Source organism: Hyperolius riggenbachi, chromosome 6 (assembly GCF_040937935.1).
Source record: "Hyperolius riggenbachi isolate aHypRig1 chromosome 6, aHypRig1.pri, whole genome shotgun sequence".
Taxonomy (NCBI): Eukaryota; Metazoa; Chordata; class Amphibia; order Anura; family Hyperoliidae; genus Hyperolius; species Hyperolius riggenbachi.
In genome coordinates, this window is record NC_090651.1 from 104,264,624 (window position 1) to 104,288,540 (window position 23,917).

The 23,917-nt window shown below is 43.6% G+C and overlaps 1 protein-coding gene across 1 annotated transcript; it reads left to right on the plus strand.

Annotated features, from left to right (window-relative positions):
* The first annotated feature begins 1,953 nt into the window (after window positions 1-1,953).
* HCCS (holocytochrome c synthase) lies at window positions 1,954-23,741 on the plus strand. The gene is made up of 7 exons (XM_068239755.1): window positions 1,954-2,060; window positions 16,555-16,680; window positions 19,589-19,737; window positions 19,824-19,972; window positions 21,420-21,539; window positions 22,096-22,182; window positions 23,381-23,741. Exons 2-7 carry the CDS (start codon window positions 16,560-16,562, stop codon window positions 23,577-23,579), a joined length of 825 nt encoding a protein of 274 aa, XP_068095856.1. The 5' UTR covers window positions 1,954-2,060; window positions 16,555-16,559; the 3' UTR covers window positions 23,580-23,741.
* The last annotated feature ends 176 nt before the right edge of the window (window positions 23,742-23,917 follow it).

The following is a 23,917-nucleotide window of genomic DNA, read 5'->3' on the forward strand; positions in this document are numbered from 1 at the left end:
TCTGCATCCCTTTAGATGTGAAAGTCTGTATTCTTGCATACAGAAGAGCTCCCCTTGGTGGCTGCAGCACATCTAAAGGGATGTCAGAGAATCATTGGATGGAAGTCCCTGACTTATACACGTTCTACTTCTAAAGCTCAACACACACCATACAATCTTGGTTGTACAGATTTACCAAATCTATGTAGTATAAGGGCCATTAGATTGAAAATACCTTTAATGATTGATTGGATAAGCTATACTACATGAAAGTGGTGAGATTGAACAACCAAGATTGTATGGTGTGTGTTTAGCCTTAGACAGCACACCTCTCTTGCCATGCTGGCCGTGCCAGGTCTAGTCCGTGTGGCTGGTACGGACTTAACGGAATCCAGAAAGAAGTTATGACCAGCACTGGCAGGATTTTATTCACTTGCACATCCATGAACAAAACGTAGCTGTAAACATCCGAAGACCTCAAGGATGTAGTTATAGCTCGGCTCCAAGTATTTAAAGCTATTTTCTGCACACAAGCAATCAAGGACATCGTCCAGAGATAGGTTATGTCCTCATTGCAGCCAGATCTGCCCACACAACGGACACCGTTTCGAACGGATACACCGTTCACGCTCAGGTGAGAACGTTGCGCGATTCCCGCTCAGGTGAGAACGGGCTTGTTCACACTGCAGGCATTTTGTTTTTTTTTCGCCCACCTGCAGTTTTTAAAAACGCCCCTCTACCGCGTGGACAATGAATGTCTATGAGAAGGTTCATATCAGCGTGGGTCGTGCGCTGTCCGTTCAGTAAAGCGGTACGTGTACCATTTTTGAGGCGATTCTGCCTCAATGAAAAGTATAGGAGCAATGCAAAACGCTCTCAAAATCGCTTTGTGTAGCGATAGCGGTCGTGTTTTTAAGAATAAATACATTGTATTTATTCTTTTATGGGTCAAAGAGTTCACTTTCTGACTTGCATCAGGGAGTCAATTACAAAACCGCTCAGAAAAAAGCGCTAAAACAAAGCATAAAAACGAATTGCCCACCCAAGCGCCGGGAATTGGAGAAAAAAACACGGACGGACACATGAGCCGATCGCAACGTGAACAAGGCCTTAGGGCCCTTTTCCACTAGCAGTCGCTAGTGTTTGCGCTAAATGCTAGCAATTGCGATTCAGCCAAAGTCCTTTTTTCCCCTGACGATAGCGAATGCGATTTTGCTATGCACTGCATAGCATAGCAAAATTGCGGCAATAATTGCTCCGCGGCGCGATCTATTAAAAATCGAATTGCTGTAGTGGAAATTACCTACCATGATTCCTATGTTATTTAGCAAACCGTAGTGATTATAAAATCGCTAGCGATTTGCGATTCGCAAACGCTCTAGTGGAAAAGGGCCCTTACTGTATACAGATTTTGTGCAGTTTTACCCTAACCCATACTATGACAATCCCTATATTTGGGGTGCTTTAAAAATATTTTTATCAAATGCCTTGACAACATTTAAAGGGGAACTGAAGAGAGAGGTATATGGAGGCTGCCATGTTTATTTCATTTTAAACAATACCAGTTGCCTGGCATCCCTGCTGATCCTCTGCCTCTAATACTATTATCCATAGCCCCTGAACAAACATGCAGCAGATCAGGAGTTTCAGACAAGACTAGCTGCATGCTTGTTTCTGGTGTTAATTTTAGATACTACTGCAGAGAAATAGACCAGCAGGGCTGCCAGGCAACTGGTATTGATGAAAAGGAAACAAATATGGCATCTTCCGTATACCTCTTACTTCAGTTCGCCTAAGGTGTGAAAGAGCGCTTATGGCAACTTTATATCAAGGGGAATCATGGGTCTTGTGCTTTTTCAACAACGCATCAAGTAAATCCGAAGCAGATCTGCGCCACCAGCACCCTCTACTGGCCAATACTTAATAGTGGTTACCTTGGTAACAGCCAGAACGAGGCTTGAGTTGTATAAGTTTCAGCCCGTGACGTCGCTTTCCTGCGCCGTGTCCTCGTGTTGTGGGGTGAAGCTGCGGTGGTGTGTCTGGTGTTGTGTCCGGCAGAGGGATAGAGGCGGAAAGCCGAGGTGAGGGGTCTGGGGATCGGCGTATAATGGAGGGGGATATAGTATCTGTATATGAAGTATGTGTCAGAGCTGAGGGCGATGCGTTCCATGCTGTGACCTCTGCTGAGTGCAGGACGCCGGCTGCATCCCTCAGCAGTTTCCTGCCTGCTTGTATAATGCTGTCTGACTGCAGTACTGTGATACGGGACAGTCCTCATCATGCAGGGAATACAAATGATCATAACTATGAATGTCACCCAGTTTCTCTGTTAGTGGGCGTGAAACACTGTGCCCTTACAGATGTCTGATTTTTCCTGGCAGATTTGATCCTTAGGAACCAATTTCCTAGAGATTGATACTGCAATGTAGAAATTGAAACTATTAATTGGCTAGAAAAATCTTTCTAATGGTGGCCATACATGGTACATTTTTTTTTTTTCATACAATCTTACCATTTCTATTTAGTATAAGGGTAAACTAAGTGAATATACTGAAAGGCAATCAATTACACAAACGGAGTGTGCTACCCCCTCCCAGTGTCCAAAACCCGTTCCAACAGTCCTTGTAACAAATTCCTTTGCTGTTCAGCATCCACTGTCCGGACACTCCAGGATATGTATCCGTGATGAAAGTTTCACATATATGGAGAGAAAACCAAAAAGAAAAAGACAATCATAGTGCAATCCTGTAAATATCAGAACGCAAGGACCTTCACCCTATGGGGCCCGACTGTGCGACTTTTATTGCGGGTTCACCTCTGTGTGAGTGACCATCAGCCAACAATTGGCACGCTCACCTTTTTGTAAGGCTGCCCAGCCCTACAGAAAGCAACTGCACTTTCTGAGGTTTAACCGACCTCCTCCCAACGATCAGGTCATATCCAATCTCAAACAAACCAATAGAGAAATATCATAGTGCAAGTATGTTTGTAATCCAACTACTTCATATAGCAACACATCTATTATTCTCCTGCTCACCCTTTGCTGCTGCTGCCCACACTCACAGGCAGCTGTCCTCACTCACTGGGTGTGCAGGCTCAACCCCAATCCTTGCAGGTATATTCCACCTTCTTATAAAACGATATCAAGCACACATCTAGAACTGAAAGGCTTCTGATAGTATAAAACCCACGGTTTTATTTATAAAAAAACAAGTATTGTACTCACAAACATAAGTGTAAAAAGCGCATGTAAGTTTAAAAACGATCAGGGGACGTCTCCTCCTGCTGCTGGTCGCTTCCCTTCCAGGCTCTGCCTTGAGATGTACATGTGGCATCTGTGTTTGAGTTGCAGCAGGCCCTAGGTTAGAGGGGAGAGGGAAAGGAGGGGAGCGCAATTGAGAAAGTCTTTTTTGAATGTACAATACTGAAAGGCTAATTTAGGCAGTTCCCTTATACTACAGTGTATTGGTAAGATTGGATGAAAAAATTGTACCATGTATGGCCAACCTCAGAAGGTGGGAGGTGGAAGATCTTGTGGCATGATCGATGCCCATGTCCCCCACCCTCATCTAAAATGTGCTTCCTCTGGTCCCATGGATTCAAGTGGAGCGTGCACTCACCTGCTATGTTCCTTATGTGTCCTCTTTCCTTTGCTGCTCCTTTGCCTTTATTCCATGACCCGACGGCATATACATGATTATGTATGTTCGCCCTGACCAGAGGAAGGTATGCTCTGCTGAGAACACTATGGGGAGATCGACCAGGGGACAGATCACTCTGATCAAATTTACTCAGAGATCTGTTGCCTGCCCATACACTGCAGACCGATTCCCATTATATTTCAGCATGAAATCTACCTGGAAATGTCCCGGTGACATCACCTGCCTGACCACCCCAAGTGTAAAGTGTTATTCCCTGCACTCCCCCATTTACCCTGGTGCTCATGCTTTAAAAAATCTCATCTGTCCTAATGGGGTGCCTCAGGCGTCCTCCACCATTCTCTCTCCCCCCCCCCCCCCCCCAATCCCATTACTGTGAGTGCTGTACCGTGTGGATGGGCATGTCAGCAGAGGATGCTGGAATCAAGCCAGTGGACAGGTGAGAATTTACAGAGCACAAGCACTAGGGGTCTGTTGTGGATGTTGGTCGTCACAATATTGATCAAATTGATGCATACAAATCAAACATTGGGTAGAAATGTTGTGGTGGTGATTTTCATCCGATTTTCCTAAAATTTGTGTGTACTGGAGACCCCTGAGGACCCCAAAAAACCTGAACCCAGCATGCTGGCTCTTCAGTGACGTCTGACGCTCGAATGACCCTGGGCACATTTCTCCCTCTTGTCCTGCCCACCAGAAGCTGCCTCCTCCTACAGTAACAGAAGCGTTGCTATCCTCTTTCCGCACCTTGCCAGCACAGAAATAAAAGGGCCCTTTTTACAGTACAGTGACAGGACAAATGGCTGATGGGGTGCCACAGTAAATGTGACCTTGCAACTGTAAAGAAAATGCCTGAAGACTAATTATATGACCTTGTCAGGGAAAGTCATGCGCAAAGTGTGATGTGCGCTGGATGATTCCATGGTAACATCGTACTAACATATAAACCTTGTGAGCCTGGCATGGTGACATGGAGATGTCAATCTGAACCTGTGCTAAGGTGACCTACAAGTGCCTGATGATCACAAATAAAGCAACATTTTTTTTTTTTTCTTGTTTCCTTAGTCATATTTTTTTACCTAACAAGTACTTTGATCTGTCAGGCCAAGAAGCTAGAAGAGCGAATGGGTGTCATGTGTCAGGCCCACAGTGTTTACGTGATGCACTTTGGCAGCATGGAAACATTGCACGGCCGGCACAGCAACAGGGGTAGGGATAAGAGGGTATGATCAACATGAAGTCACACCCCATGCAAAAGTGCCTGATGAGTGCTTCCACGTGAACTAAAGGATATTTCAATGTCTACATTTTTTAAAACGCTTGTTTCCATAGTACAATGTCAGGCACCAATGAAGTCTATCAAGCTAAGCTGGGCTACTTCAACCTTGTAAACTTTCTGAAGGACATGCCACGACCATCCTCAGGATCTAGTTCGCAGGATGCTTCAGAGGACACCAGCGACGTAGTGTTTGATGCAGAGGAAGTGTTCCTACACAGCACGGTGAGTACAAATACAGTTACGTTTGCTGTGCGCTGCTACATACAGTACAGTCCCAAGTATCCAGCACCAGTGGGAATCGCCTGATGCCGCATACATGTGCTTGCCGACAGGGCTGTGGATTCGGTACAAAAATCCTCAGACTCCTTAGGTTAGGATACCACCGACTCTGACTCCTCTAATTTGCATATTACAATTTTGTTGGTTGAAAGTATGTAACGTGAAATGCATCTATTAACTGCCAACGCTTAGGAATTTTAAAATACAACTGAAGTGAGAGGCATATGGAGGCTGCCATATTTATTCCCTTTTAAGCAATACCATTTACCTGGCTAGCCGGCTGATCTTCTGCCTCTAATACTTTGTCATAGACTAAAACTAGTCCTTGGTAAGAGTACTTGTAGAAGACAGGAACAAAGAACATCTATCCTGCCCTAGGCAATGTAACTCTGGGTACGTGTAAGGCCTCATACACACATCAGACTATAGTCTTTGGAACATGAAAGATCACAGACCAATCTTACCACCCTTCATGTAGTATGAGAGCCATACTCTACACAGTCTTTTCTATGGAGCTGAACTCCCCATCAGCTAAAATCTTTGCAAGATGCTGCACACACAGATGCTGTACAGACACAAAAGATCAGTATCTGCAAAAGATCTGTTCCTACCAAAAATCCATTCCTGCAAATTGCAATGATAGTCTATGAGATCTGCAGATCCTCATACACACGATTTAACTGACATTCATCTGCAGATCAGATCCACCAGGTTGGATTTTCAGATCTGCAGATCTGTCAGTTAAATCATGTGTGTATGATGATCTGCAGATCTCATAGACTATCATTGCAATTTGCAGGAATGGATTTCTGGCAGGAACAGATCTTTTGCAGATACTGATCTTTTGTGTCTGTACAGGATCTGTGTGTTCAGCATTTTGCCAAGATTTTTTTTCTGATGGGGAGTTCAGCTCCATAGAAAAGACTGTGTAGAGTATGGCTCTTATACTACAGGAAGGGTGGTAAGATTGGTCTGTGATCTTTCATTTTCCAAAGACTATGGTCTGATGTGTGTATGTGGCCTAAGAGTGATGTGCAGGTACTCTGCAAGGGAATGAGGTGATTCTTCCTCTATTACACATTCTTCATGCACAATCTGAACCAGGTTTATGGGTGATAAACAACGCTGTGTTCAAATGTGCACAACATTCTCAGTGTATTCTCTGCAGCTCTGTGGGGAGTGCATATGTATTGTACTACTGTGTAACAAAGTAAACCTGAGACAGATGAAATTTTAAAGTTTTTCTTTTTCTTTTGTTTTTATACATACATGGGACTATCTCCAGCCCCCTTCAGGCTAATCAGTCCCTTGCTGTCATCCTCCGCCACCTGGATCTTTCTGCTATGGGTCCAGGTATTTGAGCCAGTCGAGTGTAGTGCGCATGCACACACTCCGCCGCCGGGAGCGTACTACACCTGCGCAGCACTATTGCACAGGTGCAGAATGTTCCTGGCTGTGGGAGCGGCATGCGGCCAGACTGCGCTGACTTGCTGAATTACCAGGACTCATAGCAGAAGATCTAGGTGCCAGAGGACAGTGAGGAAGCCCCAGGTATGTATAAACCTTTTCTTTTCATCCATCTCAGGTACCCTTTTAATTCGTAGTAACCAAACCAAATTTTGACAACCTATCAAATTATTTGCTTTCATGAGCAAAGGGAGTGCATACATTTGCATCAACGCAGAATTATTTCCATCTCATTGGCCATCTCTATTAGTGACACAGCTACATATCAGGCTTTATTCTTACAGCATAGTTATTTAGTATATATGAGATTCCTGTGTACACATCATATATACAGTCACAATCAGATGTGTATCTGACTTTAAAGTGGATCTGAGATAAACTTTTACTCATTGCATAATTGTGTTCCTTTCATATAGTTTATAGGGCATTCCTCAAGCCCAATACTTTTGTTTTAATACTCTAATTCCCTATAAACTAAACCAGTCTCTCCCACAGCTCCTTTTGTGTCTTGGCACTGTAGCAAGTGCTTATGGGAGTTCAGTCTGGGCAGGAGGAGCATGGGCAGAAGGGGGTTACCAGCCATTGATTTCAGAGGCAGAGGGGAGGAATTTACACACAGGAAAGTTGATGGCATCTCCAGCCCTCAGCCTGTGACAATCAGAACATGGCTGCCATCATTGTATCACAGGAAAAAATACTAAAATTTTTGAAGCTGTTTGCAGCTAGATATGCTGTGTAAACTATCTAAACTTTGGATAAGTAACTTGGCTATATCTATAGATCTTGTTCTAGTTAGTTTTTCATATTTGATCTGCTTTAAAAACCCAAGCACTGCTTTATTGAAGCAGCACAAGTAACTATTTTTGATTGGATTATTTCATTTTTGAGGACGAAGCACAGCTATTACTGTATATATACATTATTGACTATTATATGAGAAATAGAACATTTTATCATATTTTCTATTTGGATTAGTTTAAATTCAGTCTGCATTTTTTCCTGACTCCAACTCCAGGTACCCAAAAATTGCTCCGACTCCACAGCCCTGCTTGAGCGACTGGCAGAAAAAGCACAAACCTCCCACTCTAAATACTTATCAAGCCTCCAGAAATGTGTATCGGCCTTCCTTTTACACCTAGTGTTCTTATAGCGGCTTTGTGGCTTCCTCAATGCACGGAAACTGGAGTGTCGTCTGACCTGCATAGGGCCACATGACACGCCAACTTGTGTGCACAGAAGCTGATATAAGCCCGCTAGGTGATGCAGGAAGGCTGCTAGACATCCCTGGAGGCTCGGTAAACATTTTAAATGCTCTAACACTGCCCAAATCAAAGTCCCCATTATCACACAGGCATGCTGGTTAGTTGAGACTTCCGGTTGCCTGAATTCCAGATAACAGGGAATTTGCTGTACTTAGGCTTTGCTCAATATATGGTTCTGGAATACCAAGTACTACAATTGCAATATCTGATCCCTGGCCATACGTGTTCTAGTTTTTGCTTCAAAGCCTTTGAACTTTTTGGTTTATGACATCTGTGTTTTCTTTGTTTCAGCCTCTGGAGACACCCCAGAAGCCTGCCCAAGACTCTCCATGTTCTTCAGTTTCAGGTACCCAAAGACCACCGATACCTCCACTGGGAATTGGAGCAAAGAAACGGAAAACCTCAAGTAACTCACAAAGCGACTTAGCAACCGTTTTGGAAAAGTTGCTGCAGGCAAAAGAACTGGACAGTTTTGATTTGATTGGCCAAATAGTGGCAAGTAAATTAAGAGCCATGGCTAAGGAACAAAGTACAGCAGCAGAGGTGTTAATATGCGAGGTACTGTATCTTGGACAACAAAACAAATTGAACCCGGACAATCCCCGGGACATTCTCCGGGACACAAACCCACATCCACCCCTTAGGTGCTCACCCATGCAAAATGTTCTAAGGACTCGTGTCAACCAAACTACCTACCACAAAGACAAACCCCAGTACAGTATGGACAACCAACCTACCCACCGCAATGACCAGCAGCACCCCCAGTACAGTATGGACAATGATTACATCTATCAAAATTTGTAGTTTTCTGCTTGACTATTATTTGTCTTATTTATAGAATTGTTGTTTTAACTTGTTCATAACGAAAAATAAAGTTTATTTTGATATCGTTTCTTGCATGTGTCGCTTTCTCACTATCTCCCTGTCTGTGTCAGGCCCACAGTGTTTCCAGCAAACGTGCAGAAACTGCGCCAGGAAATTTGGGTGAAGCCGAAAAATGGCTTGCCCTGCTCCTGTAAATGTCCCGGTGGTGTTAATTACCATTCCCACCCCTGGTGGGCCACCATGGACTCGAAAGGGGGTGGGGTTATGTTAGGGGAAAGATGTAATTCGGCTGCCAACTATTGCAGGTGGCCGAATTACGCTGTTTATAAAGCTGTTGCTGTAATTCGCATTACGGCCTATGGCGGTGCATGGTACACCCACATTTTCCTGCAAAGTTTTTTTTTTTTTTTTGTGCTTTTTGGTGTTTCCATGCTTCTTATGCTTTCTATGCCCCCAACAACCTGCACATTGTGGCTCTGACAGCACCAGGGAGGAAGGATTGCTGCATGTTCTGTCATCCTTTTGCTGTGTGCAGTCCACAATCTTTCTGTGCTTCCAAACTTCAGCATGGAAAAATTGTGGGCTGGACCTAGCAAAAGAGACGAAGGTGACATCTGATCCAGCTTGCTAGTTGGCACAACATAAACTAAAAGTTGTGCTTTATCACTAACCTGATCTAACAAATGAAACCTGAATACAGAAGTATGAACAATATATGACCAAAAAAGACATTCTACAAGTCGGGGGAATCTTTATCCTTCCCCATGTTGCTGCGCAAAACCTGCAGTGTTACCATACTGCCAACATCCAGCCCAGAAATGTGGATGTGGCACAGCAGCAGACAGATGGATGTGACACTCCGTATTTTTTTTTTTTTTTTTTTTTTTTTTTGTTCACAGAACATAATGAACAAAATTTGCTGCACTTTAGTAGAAGAATTCTCCACAAAAACGGGAGTATGTATCTGATTATACAAATATTAAAAACACAAATTCAAAAAAAATTAAAAACGTCCAAAGTGGGGTTATATGCAGCAACTGGCTGGATGACTTAGGCCCAGTGCACACCAAAAGCCTCTAGCAGATCCGCAAAACGTTATGTTTTTGAAGCAAATTTTCAGGGCTCGTTTCCACTATTGCGGTGCAGAATCGCCTGGATTCCACCGCTGTTGAAATTCCATGAATTAGCATGCGGATGCGAATTTTTGCGCGTTTTTTGCCGCGAATTCGCATAGGTGAGGGTATATGCGAAATTAACCATGTCACTGCCTGTTTGAATTACATTGGTACCTATGCGAATTGGCATGAAAATTCGCATACCATAGCCGCATGCGAATTTCCTATTAAATACATTAGCGGCGATTCGCATGCATTCCACTCGCAGGCGAATTCGTTGGCTCTTTTGTGCGTTTTTTTTACCGCTGAAAAAAACGCACCTCAACAACGCTACAGTGGAAACAGGCCCATCCACTTGCATTACATGTGCGAATCTGCATGCGTTGGACGCATGCAGATTCGCGATAGTGGAAACGAGCCCTCAGAGTGATTCTAGGCATGTTTAGGGAGGTTTTCTACATGCCTAGTGTTTTTGTGTAGCAGATTACATACAATGTAATGGTAAAGCTGTTACTGCACAGCTACTGTAAGAAAAACGCCTGGGAAAATCTCTTTTGCTCTAGCGTTTTTTTTCAGAGCGGTTTCCACTTTCCTATACTTTTACATTGTGGCTGAAACGCCTTAGAAATCTAAAAATGCTGCAGTCCCCGAGTTTGTGTTTGTGGAATAAACGAACTGCTGTGGTGTGCATAAGCCATACATTAGCCAAGCGTTTTTTCTATCCCGAAGAGTTTTTAAAAACGATACAGAACCGCTCTGGTGTGCACCAGCCCTCAGTGTCACAATACTGCTTAAAGGGGAACTCCAGTGAAAATAATGTAATAAAGTGCTTTATTTTTACAATAATTATAAATGATTCAGTGTTTGCCTATTGTAAAATCTTTTAAATCCCTGATTTTACATTCTGCTGTTTTGGCAGTTGGAAACAGCTGTAAATAGCTATTTCTCACAATGCAATAAGGTTCACACACAGAAAACTGTCAGGAGTATCATGGTCCTCAGTTTCTTGTGGGAGGGGTTTCACCACAATATCAGCTATACAGAGCCCCCTGATGATCCGTTTGTGGAAAGGAATAGGTTTCTCATGTAAAAGGGGTTATCAGCTACTGATTGGGATGAAGTTCAATTCTTGGTCACGGTTTCTCTCTAAGTGGGTGCGGTCCAAGCTGGCTTGCATATATGCTGCTGTTTTTCTGGTAGAGAAAAATGTTTCAAACCCCTCAAGCTAACACATTGGTCTTTACTTTTTCTTGGGCTGCGTTGATGAACGTGGAGTTCATTTTCCACTAGATCCCTGACCTGACAAAAAAAAAGAAAAAGTTGCACTTCTGGGTCAGAACACTCTCATTGGAAAAAGCAAGAGGTTTTAAATCAGGATGATATCATTTATAAAGTGTTTCTTCAAATATTTAGAAGGGCAAAGCCTTCTTACAATAGGAAGACAAAGTTCAGGCTACCAACGGTGTATGCGCATTGTTCTGATGTCTATGTGCTCAGTAACCCCTCCATGAGGCATTTTGTTTTCTTTCCTACTTGCATCATTCGGAACCTATGCTTCACATTCATTAGGGGGGCATCAAGATGGCAGTAAGAACTCTATAGCTCTTAAAGTATGAACTAAAATTATGAGTGGGTGTATTCAAATGTGCTGCTCCTCTGCAGTTGGGAAACTGTCAGGTATCTGAACTGGGACACCACTGCCTACCAGTTCTCGAGTGTAGTTGAAAACTGTCCACTTAAAGACAGGAGACTTCAGCACTCTGGTATTGGGCAGCTCCCCACCACAGAATGGGTCTTCATTGCCAGGATGTGCTCACTGTGTGAAGAAATAAATGTGGAGTTTAGTCACCTTTCAAAAACGTAATTTTATTGATCCACAAGACACACACTTGTCCCATTATATTAAAGTGCTAAGCGGTGGGTGAATAGTGGCTGCAAAGCAGTAAACAGAATGGCACTACGACCTATAGACACTTGTTCACATGCTTGTTTTGGTGTTTTTGGATGTAGTTAAAATTGCCAAACGCAAAACAAGATGTAACTATGCAGAATATGCACTAAGTGCAATATCTTCTTGCAATACATTACTTTCAAATAAGCCATAGTAAAAATGGCTGGGCCACTGAAATCTTGATAAATTCAACCTTTTTAATGTCCAAAAATATATTTCTCAATATTAATATATCGCACCATATTAAAAAAAATGCATGCAGAGCAACAGTAATCGCAAATGAACTAGACAAAAACAAATACCCCATGTTTACATTCAGCCAGGATACAAAGTGACGTGCCAAGTGATCACAATCAATAAAATTCATAAACATGCAAACCATGCCAATTGCATTAAAGGAAGTGTGGTGCAAAAAAAAAAATGTCAGAACTGGACAAAAAAAATGTATATACGAAGCTCATGGAACAGGTCCACCTCTGATCTGATCATGTCTTAGGAATGAGTCCAAGCAGAAGAAAACTTCCTATGGGTAATATAACTGGACAGTTGCCAAGAACTGCAGTGACAAAAACCTTTCCTCATGAATGTGACTTGCTTCCTGATTCTTGGGCCCACCTCTCGCAGCAGTTCCTGGAAGTTTGCGTCTGTCATGAGGACATCGTTTTTGTAGTTCTTGGGATTGTGTTCGCTTAAGGCGCATACACACCTTTAAGTAAAGTTGCCCATTGGGGATTGGCACCCAGTACCTTGGGCAACATAGCTGGGCTGTGCTGCACAGATGCGATGCATTCTGTTGCTAAGCGGTCAGAAGGGCAATGGAGCGGCACGTGCGTGGTGTGGGTGGGGGAGCGCTGTACACAATAGTATTGTCTGTTGCGTGGGATGAGTTGATCCACGTATTGCCTGTTGGGTATTTGGGGACTAGTGTACACATGCCTGATAATCAGCTGAGGCATTAATTTTCAGATGCTTCAGGTGACTTTAGTCACCTGAGGCGGTTGATAACGAGAAGAGCTTGATCCCAGCATGTCACACTATTCTGTAGATAACCGTTCTTAATACAAAATAGTACTGTATGGTGCTCCCTCAAATTAGCATCGTTTTTCCCAAAAAAGCACATATTCCAGATCGTGATTGCAATGAAAAGAAGCATGAATTGCAATTGCGAAAAGTACAGTGAAAAATTCCACCGCAAAATGCTATTGCTAATCGCTAGCGTTTTGCGATCTCAAGTGTAAATAGGCCCTGACAGTCGCTTCTTCAGAGGCAATCAAAAGTATAATTTTCAGTGAATATACCTACATAAGCATATGTCACTCTACAAATGGATAAAAGACACCTCAGGCGGGAACACAGTAGGCAGTGCGGGAAAGGTAGCATTTTGCTGCATATGCATTTGTGCGTTTTTACTGTGTTTTTCCGTGCGTTTTTTTTTTACCTGCACATGTGTATTGCGTCTCCTCTCCTTTAAAAAAAAAAAATCACTACAAAAGTTAGAAAAATGTATATGTATGTATCCATATCATATCTTGAAACAACAGAAAAAATATTGAACATACTCTACCATATCCATGCAAAAAAGTTATTTTGTTGGTGCAAGGGCGTACGTTAAAAAGGGGCGCTGGGAAAAAAGGGCGCCAGGTTTTTAACGATAAGCATGGATAACGTTTAAAAATGTATTGTACTGTATTTCGTTTAAAATTAATGTTTTATAAAGTTATAAATCATTAAATAATGTGCATTAAATCGGCAATTGTAAAAACGTTAATCTTTCGTTAAAATAGCGAAACGTATAATAACGTTTTAAAAAAAATTACTAAGTAACCCTCCCTGTACCTACCCCTAACCCCTAGACCCCCCTGTTAGTGCCTAAACCTAAGACCCCCCTGTTGGTGCCTAAACCTAAGACCCCCCTGTTGGTGCCTAAACCTAAGACCCCCCTGTTGGTGCCTAAACCTAAGACCCCCCTGTTGGTGCCTAAACCTAAGACCCCCCTGTTGGTGCCTAAACCTAAGACCCCCCTGTTGGTGCCTAAACCTAAGACCCCCCTGTTGGTGCCTAAACCTAAGACCCCCCTGTTAGTGCCTAAACCTAAGACCCCCCTGTTGGTGCCTAAACCTAAGACCCCCCTTTTGGTGCCTAAACCTAAGACCCCCCTTTTGGTGCCTAAACCTAAGACCCCCCTTTTGGTGCCTAAACCTAAGACCCCCTGTTGGTGCCTAAACCTAAGACCCCCCTGTTGGTGCCTAAACCTAAGACCGCCCTGTTGGTTTTTTCGTTTAAAATTAATGTTAAAAAAAAAAAAAGTACTGTTTTTCGTTTAAAAATAATGTTTGGAAAAAAATATTGTACTGTTTTTCGTTTAAAAATAATATTTAAAAATGTATAAATCATTAAATAATGTGTAATCATGAGAAACAGTAATAAAACATTAAGTCTCCGGGCGCCGCTTTTAAAACGTTAGTTTTCTCCGGCGCCCTTTTTTCCTATCGGGCGCCCATTAAACGATATTTATTATAGGAGTGAATGGCGGCGCCCGATTTGTCCACTAGCCTCAGGCGCCCGAATTTACTGTTACCGGTGCAAGGTATGGAGACACACACATACATTTTTCTAACTTTTGTAGTGATTGTTTTGATGGAGTGGTCTCTTTTGGATCCAGTCCATTGTCGAGATAGCTATTTTCGGGGGAAGAGCTGCGTCCATGATTTGGGAGCCAACATAGGCCATAATGTGAATTACAGCAATAGTGGTGTTGCAGCACAGATTCTCTTTCGATTTGGTAAAATTATCGGATTGGAAGGTCAGTCAGGCTGCAGTATTGAGTGAAGTATGGGTACCCTTAAGAATACTGATCTTTTTAGGACAAATCAGACATAAGGTGTGCGTTTTGGACCTTATCCAATCAGAATGTGTTGGGATTTGAAGAGACACAAAATCGAAAAAAAAAAATATATAATGAATTCTATGTGTAGTATCGATAATTACTAGAGCATTAGTAGCAAAGAAAATATTCTCATTTTTATTTTCAGTTATATACCGTATATACTAGCATATAAGCCGACCCCCCAACTTTTCCCTGAAAAAACAGGGAAAAATGATTGACCCCCATATAAGCCGGGGGTAGGAAATGCCGGATTGGTGCAGCCCCCCAGTGTGTCCCAATATAGCTAGTATAGTGCCCAGTATAGGTAGGTAGTGTCCAGTATAGCTAGTATAGTGCCCAGTATAGCTAGTAAAGTGCCCAGTATAGCCAGTATAGTGCCCAGTATGGGTAGGTAGTGCCTCAGTTTAGCTAGTATAGTGCCCAGTTTAGCTAGTATAGTGTCCCAGTATGGCTAGTAAAGTGCCCAGTTTAGTTAGTATAGTGCCCAGTTTAGCCAGTATAGTGCCCAGTTTAGCTAGTATAGTGCCCAGTTTAGCCAGTATAGTGCCCAGTTTAGCCAGTATAGTGCCCAATTTAGCCAGTATAGTGCCCCAGTATGGCTAGTAAAGTGCCCAGTTTAGCTAGTATAGTGCCCCAGTATGGCTAGTAAAGTGCCCAGTTTAGCCAGTATAGTGCCCAGTTTAGCCAGTATAGTGCCCAGTTTAGCCAGTATAGTACCCAAGTATGGCTAGTAAAGTGCCCAGTTTAGCCAGTATAGTGCCCAGTTTAGCTAGTATAGTGCCCCAGTATGGCTAGTAAAGTGCCCAGTTTAGCCAGTATAGTGCCCAGTTTAGCCAGTATAGTGCCCAGTTTAGCCAGTATAGTGCCCAGTTTAGCTAGTATAGTACCCAAGTATGGCTAGTAAAGTGCCCAGTTTAGCCAGTATAGTGCCCAGCATAGGTGGGTAGTGCTCCCCCCCGCGGCCGCCGCTGCTGCTATTACCTTGTTAGACAGCGGCCGCTTCCTAATCCGCGTTCCTCTTCTTTCTCAGAGTGTATCACAGCAGCGCGCCCGGCGCTGCTGCTGTGACGATGCAGGGGGCTGGAAAGAGCGCGGCTCCCTATAGCGGCGATCTGTATCGCCGTTACCAAGGGAACCGCTCTTTCCTGCCCCCTGCATCGTCACAGCAGCAGCGCCGGGCGCGCTGCTGTGATACACTCTGAGAAAGAAGAGGAACGCGGATTAGGAAGCGGCCGCTGTCTAACAAGGTAATAGCAGCAGCGGCCGCGGGGGGAGCGGGGAGGGGGGGGGGAGCGGGGCGCGGACCACCCACCACTAGACCACCAGGGAAGACTCGCATACAAGCCGACCCCCCAACTTTTGACCCCCTTTTTGGGGGTCAAAAATTCGGCTTGTATGCGAGTATATACGGTATTTTTTTTTTTTTATAACATTGCATCATTCTCTAATAGTTGCAATTTACACACTACACTCAGCATTCTAAATGATTTTACAGAACAGGCTAGTGAAGTTTTGAACTGTTCTCTACAGGGGAAAAACTAATACAAAGACACTTGAGATAATAAGCTTCAGAAGACAGAGCTCTCTGTGACTTTGAAAGTCGTGGAGCTCAATGGCTTTTTTGCATAGATAACACCTTTAGTTTCTTAACTCTTCCTGTACTGGAAACAATATTAGACGTATGTCTCTGCTTCTAATGTTTTATTTTTTAGCTGTACTACACATACAAATCATTATATCATAATTTTTTTCCGCTTCAGTGTCTCTTTACGTAGTCTTGTTATGTTTAGTGATGCATCAGGTAGCGCAGCATGTTATAACTATGCATGCTAACATGTCTGATTTTTGCAGGTGAGATGGGTGCTTCATCGTCAGCTCCAACTGTCCTCCAGCCATCAGCAGCTGCTGTATCAGAGCCAGCTCCACCTGCAGCATCTCCTCCCCCTGGATGTCCCATGCATGAGAAGAAAGTGAAAGGTAGTCATTTCATAACATCTGGAGTGATCATGCATGCATGATGGTTATTGTGGAGAGAAGCTGATTTATGAAAATGTTTTTGTTAGTATAAAGAGTGTACTTAACATTGGATTAGAGCTTCATGAATAGTCATTGGATTTGGATATTCACTACGAATGTTTTAAAGAGAATCTGTACTCTAAAATTCTTACAATAAAAAGCATACCATTCTATTCATTATGTTCTCCTGGGCCCCTCTGTGCTGTTTCTGCCACTCCCTGCTGCAATACTGGCTTGTAATTTCCAGTTTTAGGCAGTGTTTACAAACAAAAGACATGGCTTCTAATCAGAGTATGATAGGCTGAGAACCGCTCACTGTGTGACTCATGCAGAGCTTGGAGAGGGTGTGTAAAGCTTCTGCCAATGAAAAGCAGTGCTGCACATTCAACACATCCCAGCCTGAGCCCGACAGAGCCGACAGAGGAAAGAAGATAATATTTATTACAGAGACAGTGAAAGTAGGAAAGGCTGCAGTAAGACAGAACACATTAGAACAGGCATAGGAACTTATAGGATAGAAGAAATAAGGCTCAAAATTTTGTTACAGAGTCTCTTTAAGTTAATGCATTTTTTTTAAATGTTGTCTCTCACAAATTATGGTGGGGGAAAGAAGTATTTGAACCCTTGCTGATTTTGCTCATTTGCCATCTAAGAAATGACTAGTCTATAATTGTAATGGTAGCTTTATTGTAGCTGCGAGAGACAGGACAACAACAAAACAATCCTCAAAAATGAAGTGCCCCCAAGTCAGAGCTTAAAGGGCAACGGAAGTGAGAAGAATATGGAGGCTGCCATATTTATCTCCTGTTAAGCAATACCAGTTGCCTGGCAGCCGGTTGTGCCTCTGCCTTTAATACTTTAGACCCTGAACAAGCATGCAGCAGATCAGGTGTTTGGCCTGGTGCACACCGAGCGGTTTTTGTAGCGTTTTCCAAACCGCTTCCGCCTGTGAAAACACTTGGCTAATGTATTTCAATGGGATGGTGCACACCAGCGGTGTGAGGTTTTTAGCAAACCGCAAACGTGGCACCTGCAGCACTTTTACGGTTTGCAGAAGCGTTTCTGCCTAAATGTTCGGCGCCATACATTGTGATAGGATCATAATTTAAACGGTATAATAACCGGGACAAATGGGCACATAAAATACATGGGTTTTAATTACGGTAGCATGTATTAATTTCAAACTATAATGGCCAAAAACTGAGAAATGATGAATTTTTTAAATTTCGTTCTTAATATTCCTGTTAAAATGCATTTAGAAAAAAATAATTCTTAGCAAAATGTACCACCCAAAGAAAGCCTAATTGGTGGTGAAAAAAAACAAGATATAGATCAATTCATTGTGATAATTAGTGATAAAGTTATTGGCGAATGAATGGGAGGTGAAAATTGCTCGGATGCATAAGGTGAAAAACGACTGAAGGCTGAAGTGGTTAAAGAGGGATTGTCAGCCACAAAATCATATTCCATTTATCTACTGCTTTGTGTTAAACATGTAGCCTGGAACCTTACCCTGCATTGGAAGCACTCCAGTCTATTCAGAAATGTTCTGCTGTAATATATCATCTCAGTCAGCCTAGCTTTATTTTTGCCATTGCCAACGAGAAGGAAGCTTGTCATCACCCCTCCCACATCCCTGCTCCTCACTGATTGGCTGAGGGCAGTTCAGGGCTGAGGGATTGGCTGAAGGCAGGAAAAAGAAAAGTAAGGGAGGAACTGACATCAGGATTGGCTTCAGTTAGAGGGAATCAAGATGGCAAATGGCAGGAACAGAATTCTCTTTACCATATAAAATCCACAAAAATCAAGACGTGGACAGTACAATATGTATGTTATGTAAGTAGAACAAGTATCTACTTACCGTCTTTCCCCGAATATAAGACACTGTCTTATATTCTTTTGCGGGAAGAAATATGCGCTAGGGCTTATTTTTGGGATGGGTAGGGGCTTACTATCCGCAGAGGGGTAGACGCTTTGTGTATGGGGAGGTGTGTGGTCTCTTACTGCACCTCTTTTGTGTCTGCATCCCCCTCCGTTCCAAGTAACTTCTCCGGTGAAGGTCAAAGGGCTCCCTCACAGATTGAATAATATGCCGCCGCTGACACTGGAGAAGTTACTCGGAACGGAGGGGGAAGCAGCCACAAGGGAGGTGCGGTAAGAAACTGCACACCTCGGCATACACAAAGCATCCCACAGCTAGGTCTTATTTTTGGGGGTAGGTCTTATTTTAGGGGAAACACGTTATGTATGTGGGTTTTTTTTCCACAAAGATTTTCACCTGTTTTCACCTTATCTATGTTACTTTTTTAAGCTTCCAAAGAGCAACAATATAATTAAGATAAGAAAAGTAATATTAAAATGAAGTTAATCAGGAACAACTTGTTTTGAATGGTTATTTTGCTTGAAAATGTGCTGAAAGGTTATTTTTATTAAATAGGTGATGAGTTATTTATGTAGTTATTTAGTAACACAGGCAGCAATAAAACACAATGGGCTTGATTCACCAAGAAAAATAGCATTATCAAAGTTAGCACGCCTTATCAGAGTAGCATAGCGAACGTATGCCTGCTAATGACGAGAGCTCCACTCGTCCTGACCTGAGCCCCTGCGGGTTCGTAGTGTTTGCTATGCTACTCTGATAAGGCGTGCTAACTCTGATAAGGCATGCCATTTGTCTTAGTGAATCAAGCATATTGTGTTTTATTGCTGCCTGTGTTTCCAGTGCAGAGACTACCCACTATTGTTGCAGGGAAAAGACAAGATGTGGTAGTAACACTAAAGTCTTTTTTTGTATCCTGCGTGCTTGTTGCCGAAATAACCAAGTCACAATGCCTAATGTAATGTTTTTACCGCTTGTCTTATTTTGCAGCATCAGGATGTCCAGTCATGCATAAAGAGGCTCCGCAGAATGCTGAGACTCAGAGCAGTTCAGGCCCAGCCCATCAGGAGAGAGCCTATGAATTTGTCCATTGTCCAATGAGAGCAGCCAACAAAGAAGAGATTGATCCCAGCAATATGGTATGATCTTACTGATGCCTTCTTCTGGTCACACGTTGGTCTTTTGGCTTTTGTTTCACACCGTTATATTTTTTCCTTTTTCTAAGATGCCCCCTCCAAATCAAACTCCATCCCCAGACCAGCCATTTGCTCTTTCTCTCAACCGAGAAGAATCCACTATTCCACGAGCTCAGACTGATGAAAAGTGGGTGTATCCTTCAGAGCAGATGTTCTGGAATGCCATGCTCCGGAAGGGGTAAGTTGGAAATGAAACATGCCTTTGACATAGAGTGATCATACTGCTGACCAGATCTGAGTGTAGCACAGTGAGGTGCTCACATGTACTTCTAACCTTTTAGCAAGGTTAACACTTTTATTTGGCTGCAGGGTATTTCCTGCTGCTGGGGAAGCGTGCCTTCTCCAGCCTGGCAGGCTAGGCAGGGTATGCAGAGCGGCACACGGAGCTTTTATAGTTACCTGTTCCGGACACGTGACCGGCTTCCTCGTCATCCACCCGCAGTGCTGTACTCCTGGCATCCTCTTCTGATTTCCCATCGTGTTATTACATTTGATTGGGGCTCAGAGGATAGCGTCAGTGGTGCAGAGCCACCTGGTGGTGGAAGAGGGGTGATGGAAGAGTGCACTGCTGCAGGTGGATGTAAGAGGAGAAGCAGGTACCGCTTTCAGAACAAGTAACTATAAAAACGCTCCCTGCGCTGCTCTGCATGACCTCAGTAGGCAGAGCAAGTTCTGCCGGTTGAGATTAAAATCCATCTTTGAGGATGCTAACGGGACTCGAAGGATATTGTCGGTAAGGGCCATCTCTAAGGGGTGTGTACAGTGGTACCCGATTCCTCACCAAGAGAACCGGAGTGCTGGATTATCAACCGTTACGTCATGCACTGGGCTATCACTTTTCCTTCCCCTTTTTATTGGAACAGTTTTCGGCTCCTAACTGACACCCCAGAGACTCCCGATCTTTGTGAGTGAATGTAGTGCATGTGTACCCAACCCTACAGGACCTGTGTAGTGATGGTAAGCTAGGACTTTTGTAATGGGATTAAGTAAGCAAGTCAGTTTTGTGAATATCTTTCTTTATTACAAATGTCATCTATATATCATGCTTACTACACTATATTGGTGCTCCTGGTAGTTTCTGTGTTTTGGAAGCTCTGCCTCCTGCTTCCCACCCTTCACATGAGGAGGAGGTACTCAACTGTCCTGCAGTTAAAGTGTACCAAAGATGGAAAAAATAAAAAAGGGCTTCCTCCAGGCTGATCGCTCCCTTGCATCCTCCTCCACTGCCTGGATCCTCTGCTACTCGCGCGGGAAAGTCCTCCAGTTGATGCATGCGCAGTCAGGCTGTGTGCGCCCCCCCCCCCCCCCCCCCCCGGGAGCGTTATGAGCCTGTGCAGTAGTACTGCAGGTGCAGAACGCTCCCGGCGATGGGGGTGAGGCCAGGTTGCGCACATGAAGAACGGCCCTGACCAGAGATATTTCAGAGGGAAGGAGGACGGTGTGGGAGCGGTCAGCATGGAGGGGGCTGGAGGAAGCTCGAGGTATGTAGATTTTTTGCTTTTTCTATCCAGTCCATCTCAGGTTTACTTTAAAGCAGAGTGTGCTGGAGCTGCTAATCACATTACAATATTCACATCTCAAGCTTTTGAAGTCTCTTACACCAATTCTATGATTGTGCCCTTCAGGTGGAAATGGAAGAAGGATGATATACAACCTGAGGATATGCAGAACATCATTAAGATTCACAATCAAAACAATGAGCAGGCCTGGACTGAGATCTTGAAATGGGAATTCCTTCATGCTAAGTGAGTATTTGTGCAGAATGCAGGTGTTGCTATCACCGAGACAGTAACACTTACAATATTATGCTGACAACACAGGCCAGCTGTGATCCTTTCAGCAGTGCATTATATTTACTGTATAAAGGCCATAGTAACAGTCGATTGGTTGTAAACGCTATGGTACATGTCCCACTAAGATCCAGTACTCATCCTTCAATTTTGGTGTCCTGAAACAATTGTTAAAGGATACGTGCAGGCAAAATAAAATAAAATCCACTTACCTGGGGCTTCCTCTAGCCCCTGGCAGCCGTCCTGTGCCCTCGCCGCAGCTCTGGTGGCTCCCGGTCTCCTCTGCTGCAGTGCGTTCCACCGCGTGGGTCCCGTGGTCGTGCTGACGTCATCAGGACGGTACTGCGTAGGCGTGTGATAACGCGAGCACAGGACGGCTGCAGGGGGCTGGTAGAAGCCCCAGGTAAGTGAAACTTTTTTGTTTTTGTCGCTTCAGTTAAAGCTCCCTTCAATATCTGAAGATGTATAATTGTCTCTTATTTAACTTTTTCCTTATATCTGTGCATTCTAGAGAATGTCCATGCGGCCCAAATCTCGTCCGTTTCGGTGGTAAAGCAAAGGACTATTCACCTAGAGCAAGAATCCGATCATGGATGGGGTATGCTTTTTCTTTCAATTACAGTCCTTGTTTCTCAAAGCAGCAGTCCTCTATTTGCCATACAACACAATCCAGTGGCGCAACCCTGAGTGTGCGCAGCAAACACTGTTTATGGTGTCCTTGTGCCTCATGCAGTTATGGTTGCATCAGATGGTCCCCAGTCAAGGGCTGTAACAGATATTTATGACCAAATTAAGTGTTTTCATTAAAGGAACGACTGCATGCAGTAAAATGTGTAATATTCTATGGAATAAAATAGCACTTTTTTGAAAAAATGTAATTTTTACATCACATTAGCAAGAGCTTTAGCAAATCACAAACACTTAGAAAACGCTGCCTGTGGGTCCTTTGACTTTCTTGAGGAATAAAACTGACCTTGAACTATAAACTGGTGTGCTGACCTAACTTTCAAAATATTATTTAAATATAATCAGCCTCTACATCGTCCCTACTACTATATGAGTTCAGCTACAGTGTAGCCAAATGTATAACTGGTCCTTGCGTTGTCCCTACTACTATACGAGTTCAGCTATGGTGTAGCCAAACTTAAAACCAGCTCTTGTGTTGTCCCTACTACCATACGAGTTCAGCTATGGTGTAGCCAAACTTAAAACCAGCCCTTACGTTGTCCTACTACTATATGAGTTCAGCTACAGTGTAGCCAAACTTAAAACCGACCCTTCCGTTGTCCCTACCGCTATACGAGTTCAGCTATGGTGTAGCTATTACGTTAGAGTTGCCCTTTGAAGGGTTACTAAAGCACTCTTCCGTCATCCTGTGCCCACACCGTCCTTCCAAGACCCTCCAGCGAGCAGCGGCAACCCCTGAAAGCTGGCCAGTTGCGACCAGTCAGTGGCTACTGTGCATGTGCAGCTGCGAGTCGCGCACATGCTGTTCACACTGCTGGGATCACCCTGCACATGCGTGGCAGACAATTTCACTACTGCGCATGTGCACAACGCTCCAGGCAGTGGGCCCGGTGAGGGTGTGCTTGGCTGACCAGCTTTGCGGGGGTTGTCGCTGCTGTCCGGAGGGTCTAGGAAGGATGGTACGGGCACAGGAGGACTCCAGGAGGCTGCAAGAAGCCCCAGGTAAGCTAAGCTGTTTTTTTTTTATTTTTTTGTCCTTCTTAGATTTCCTTTCTTTCCAAGTATTACATTTCGAACTAGTTTTCACTTCTTGCTCTTCCCTTGTACAGCTATGAGCTCCCCTTTGATCGCCATGACTGGATTGTGGATCGCTGTGGGCGGGAAGTCCGATACGTCATCGATTACTATGATGGAGGAGAAGTGGACAAAAACTATGAATTTGCAATTCTAGATGTCCGGCCTGCGCTGGACTCCTTGTCTGCGGTGTGGGACAGAATGACAGTAGCGTGGTGGCGCTGGACCTCCTAATCTGTTGAGTTCCAACATGGCTGTCTCTTACAGAGCAATAACAGCTGGACTTTATTGTAAAAGTTTACCTGGATCAGTTAACAAAAGCAGAGAAGTATTTAATGCATTGTACATAGATTGATGGTGTTTAAAAAAAATAAAAACTCTCAAAAACCAATAGAATGGAAGCACTGGTGGCTGTACAATTGTAATTTCAATAGTTTTATTAACATCTTTGTGTAAAAGAACAATACAGTGGGGTTGCTTACACAGGACACCAAATCTGAGCCTTTGGCATATGTTTCATAGCTGAGCTCTGAATTCTGACTGCCGTTTCATAGTAAAGACCTTTGTTTGGT

What these genes read in the sequence shown, in the direction of transcription:
- HCCS (XM_068239755.1), top strand. Translation starts at nt 16,560, where the DNA reads ATGGGTGCTTCATCGTCAGCTCCAACTGTCCTCCAGCCATCAGCAGCT. An exon ending in GCATGAGAAGAAAGTGAAAG is followed by an intron (nt 16,681 to 19,588) that starts GTAGTCATTTCA and finishes CTTATTTTGCAG; the next exon opens with CATCAGGATGTCCAGTCATG. An exon ending in AGAATCCGATCATGGATGGG is followed by an intron (nt 22,183 to 23,380) that starts GTATGCTTTTTC and finishes TCCCTTGTACAG; the next exon opens with CTATGAGCTCCCCTTTGATC.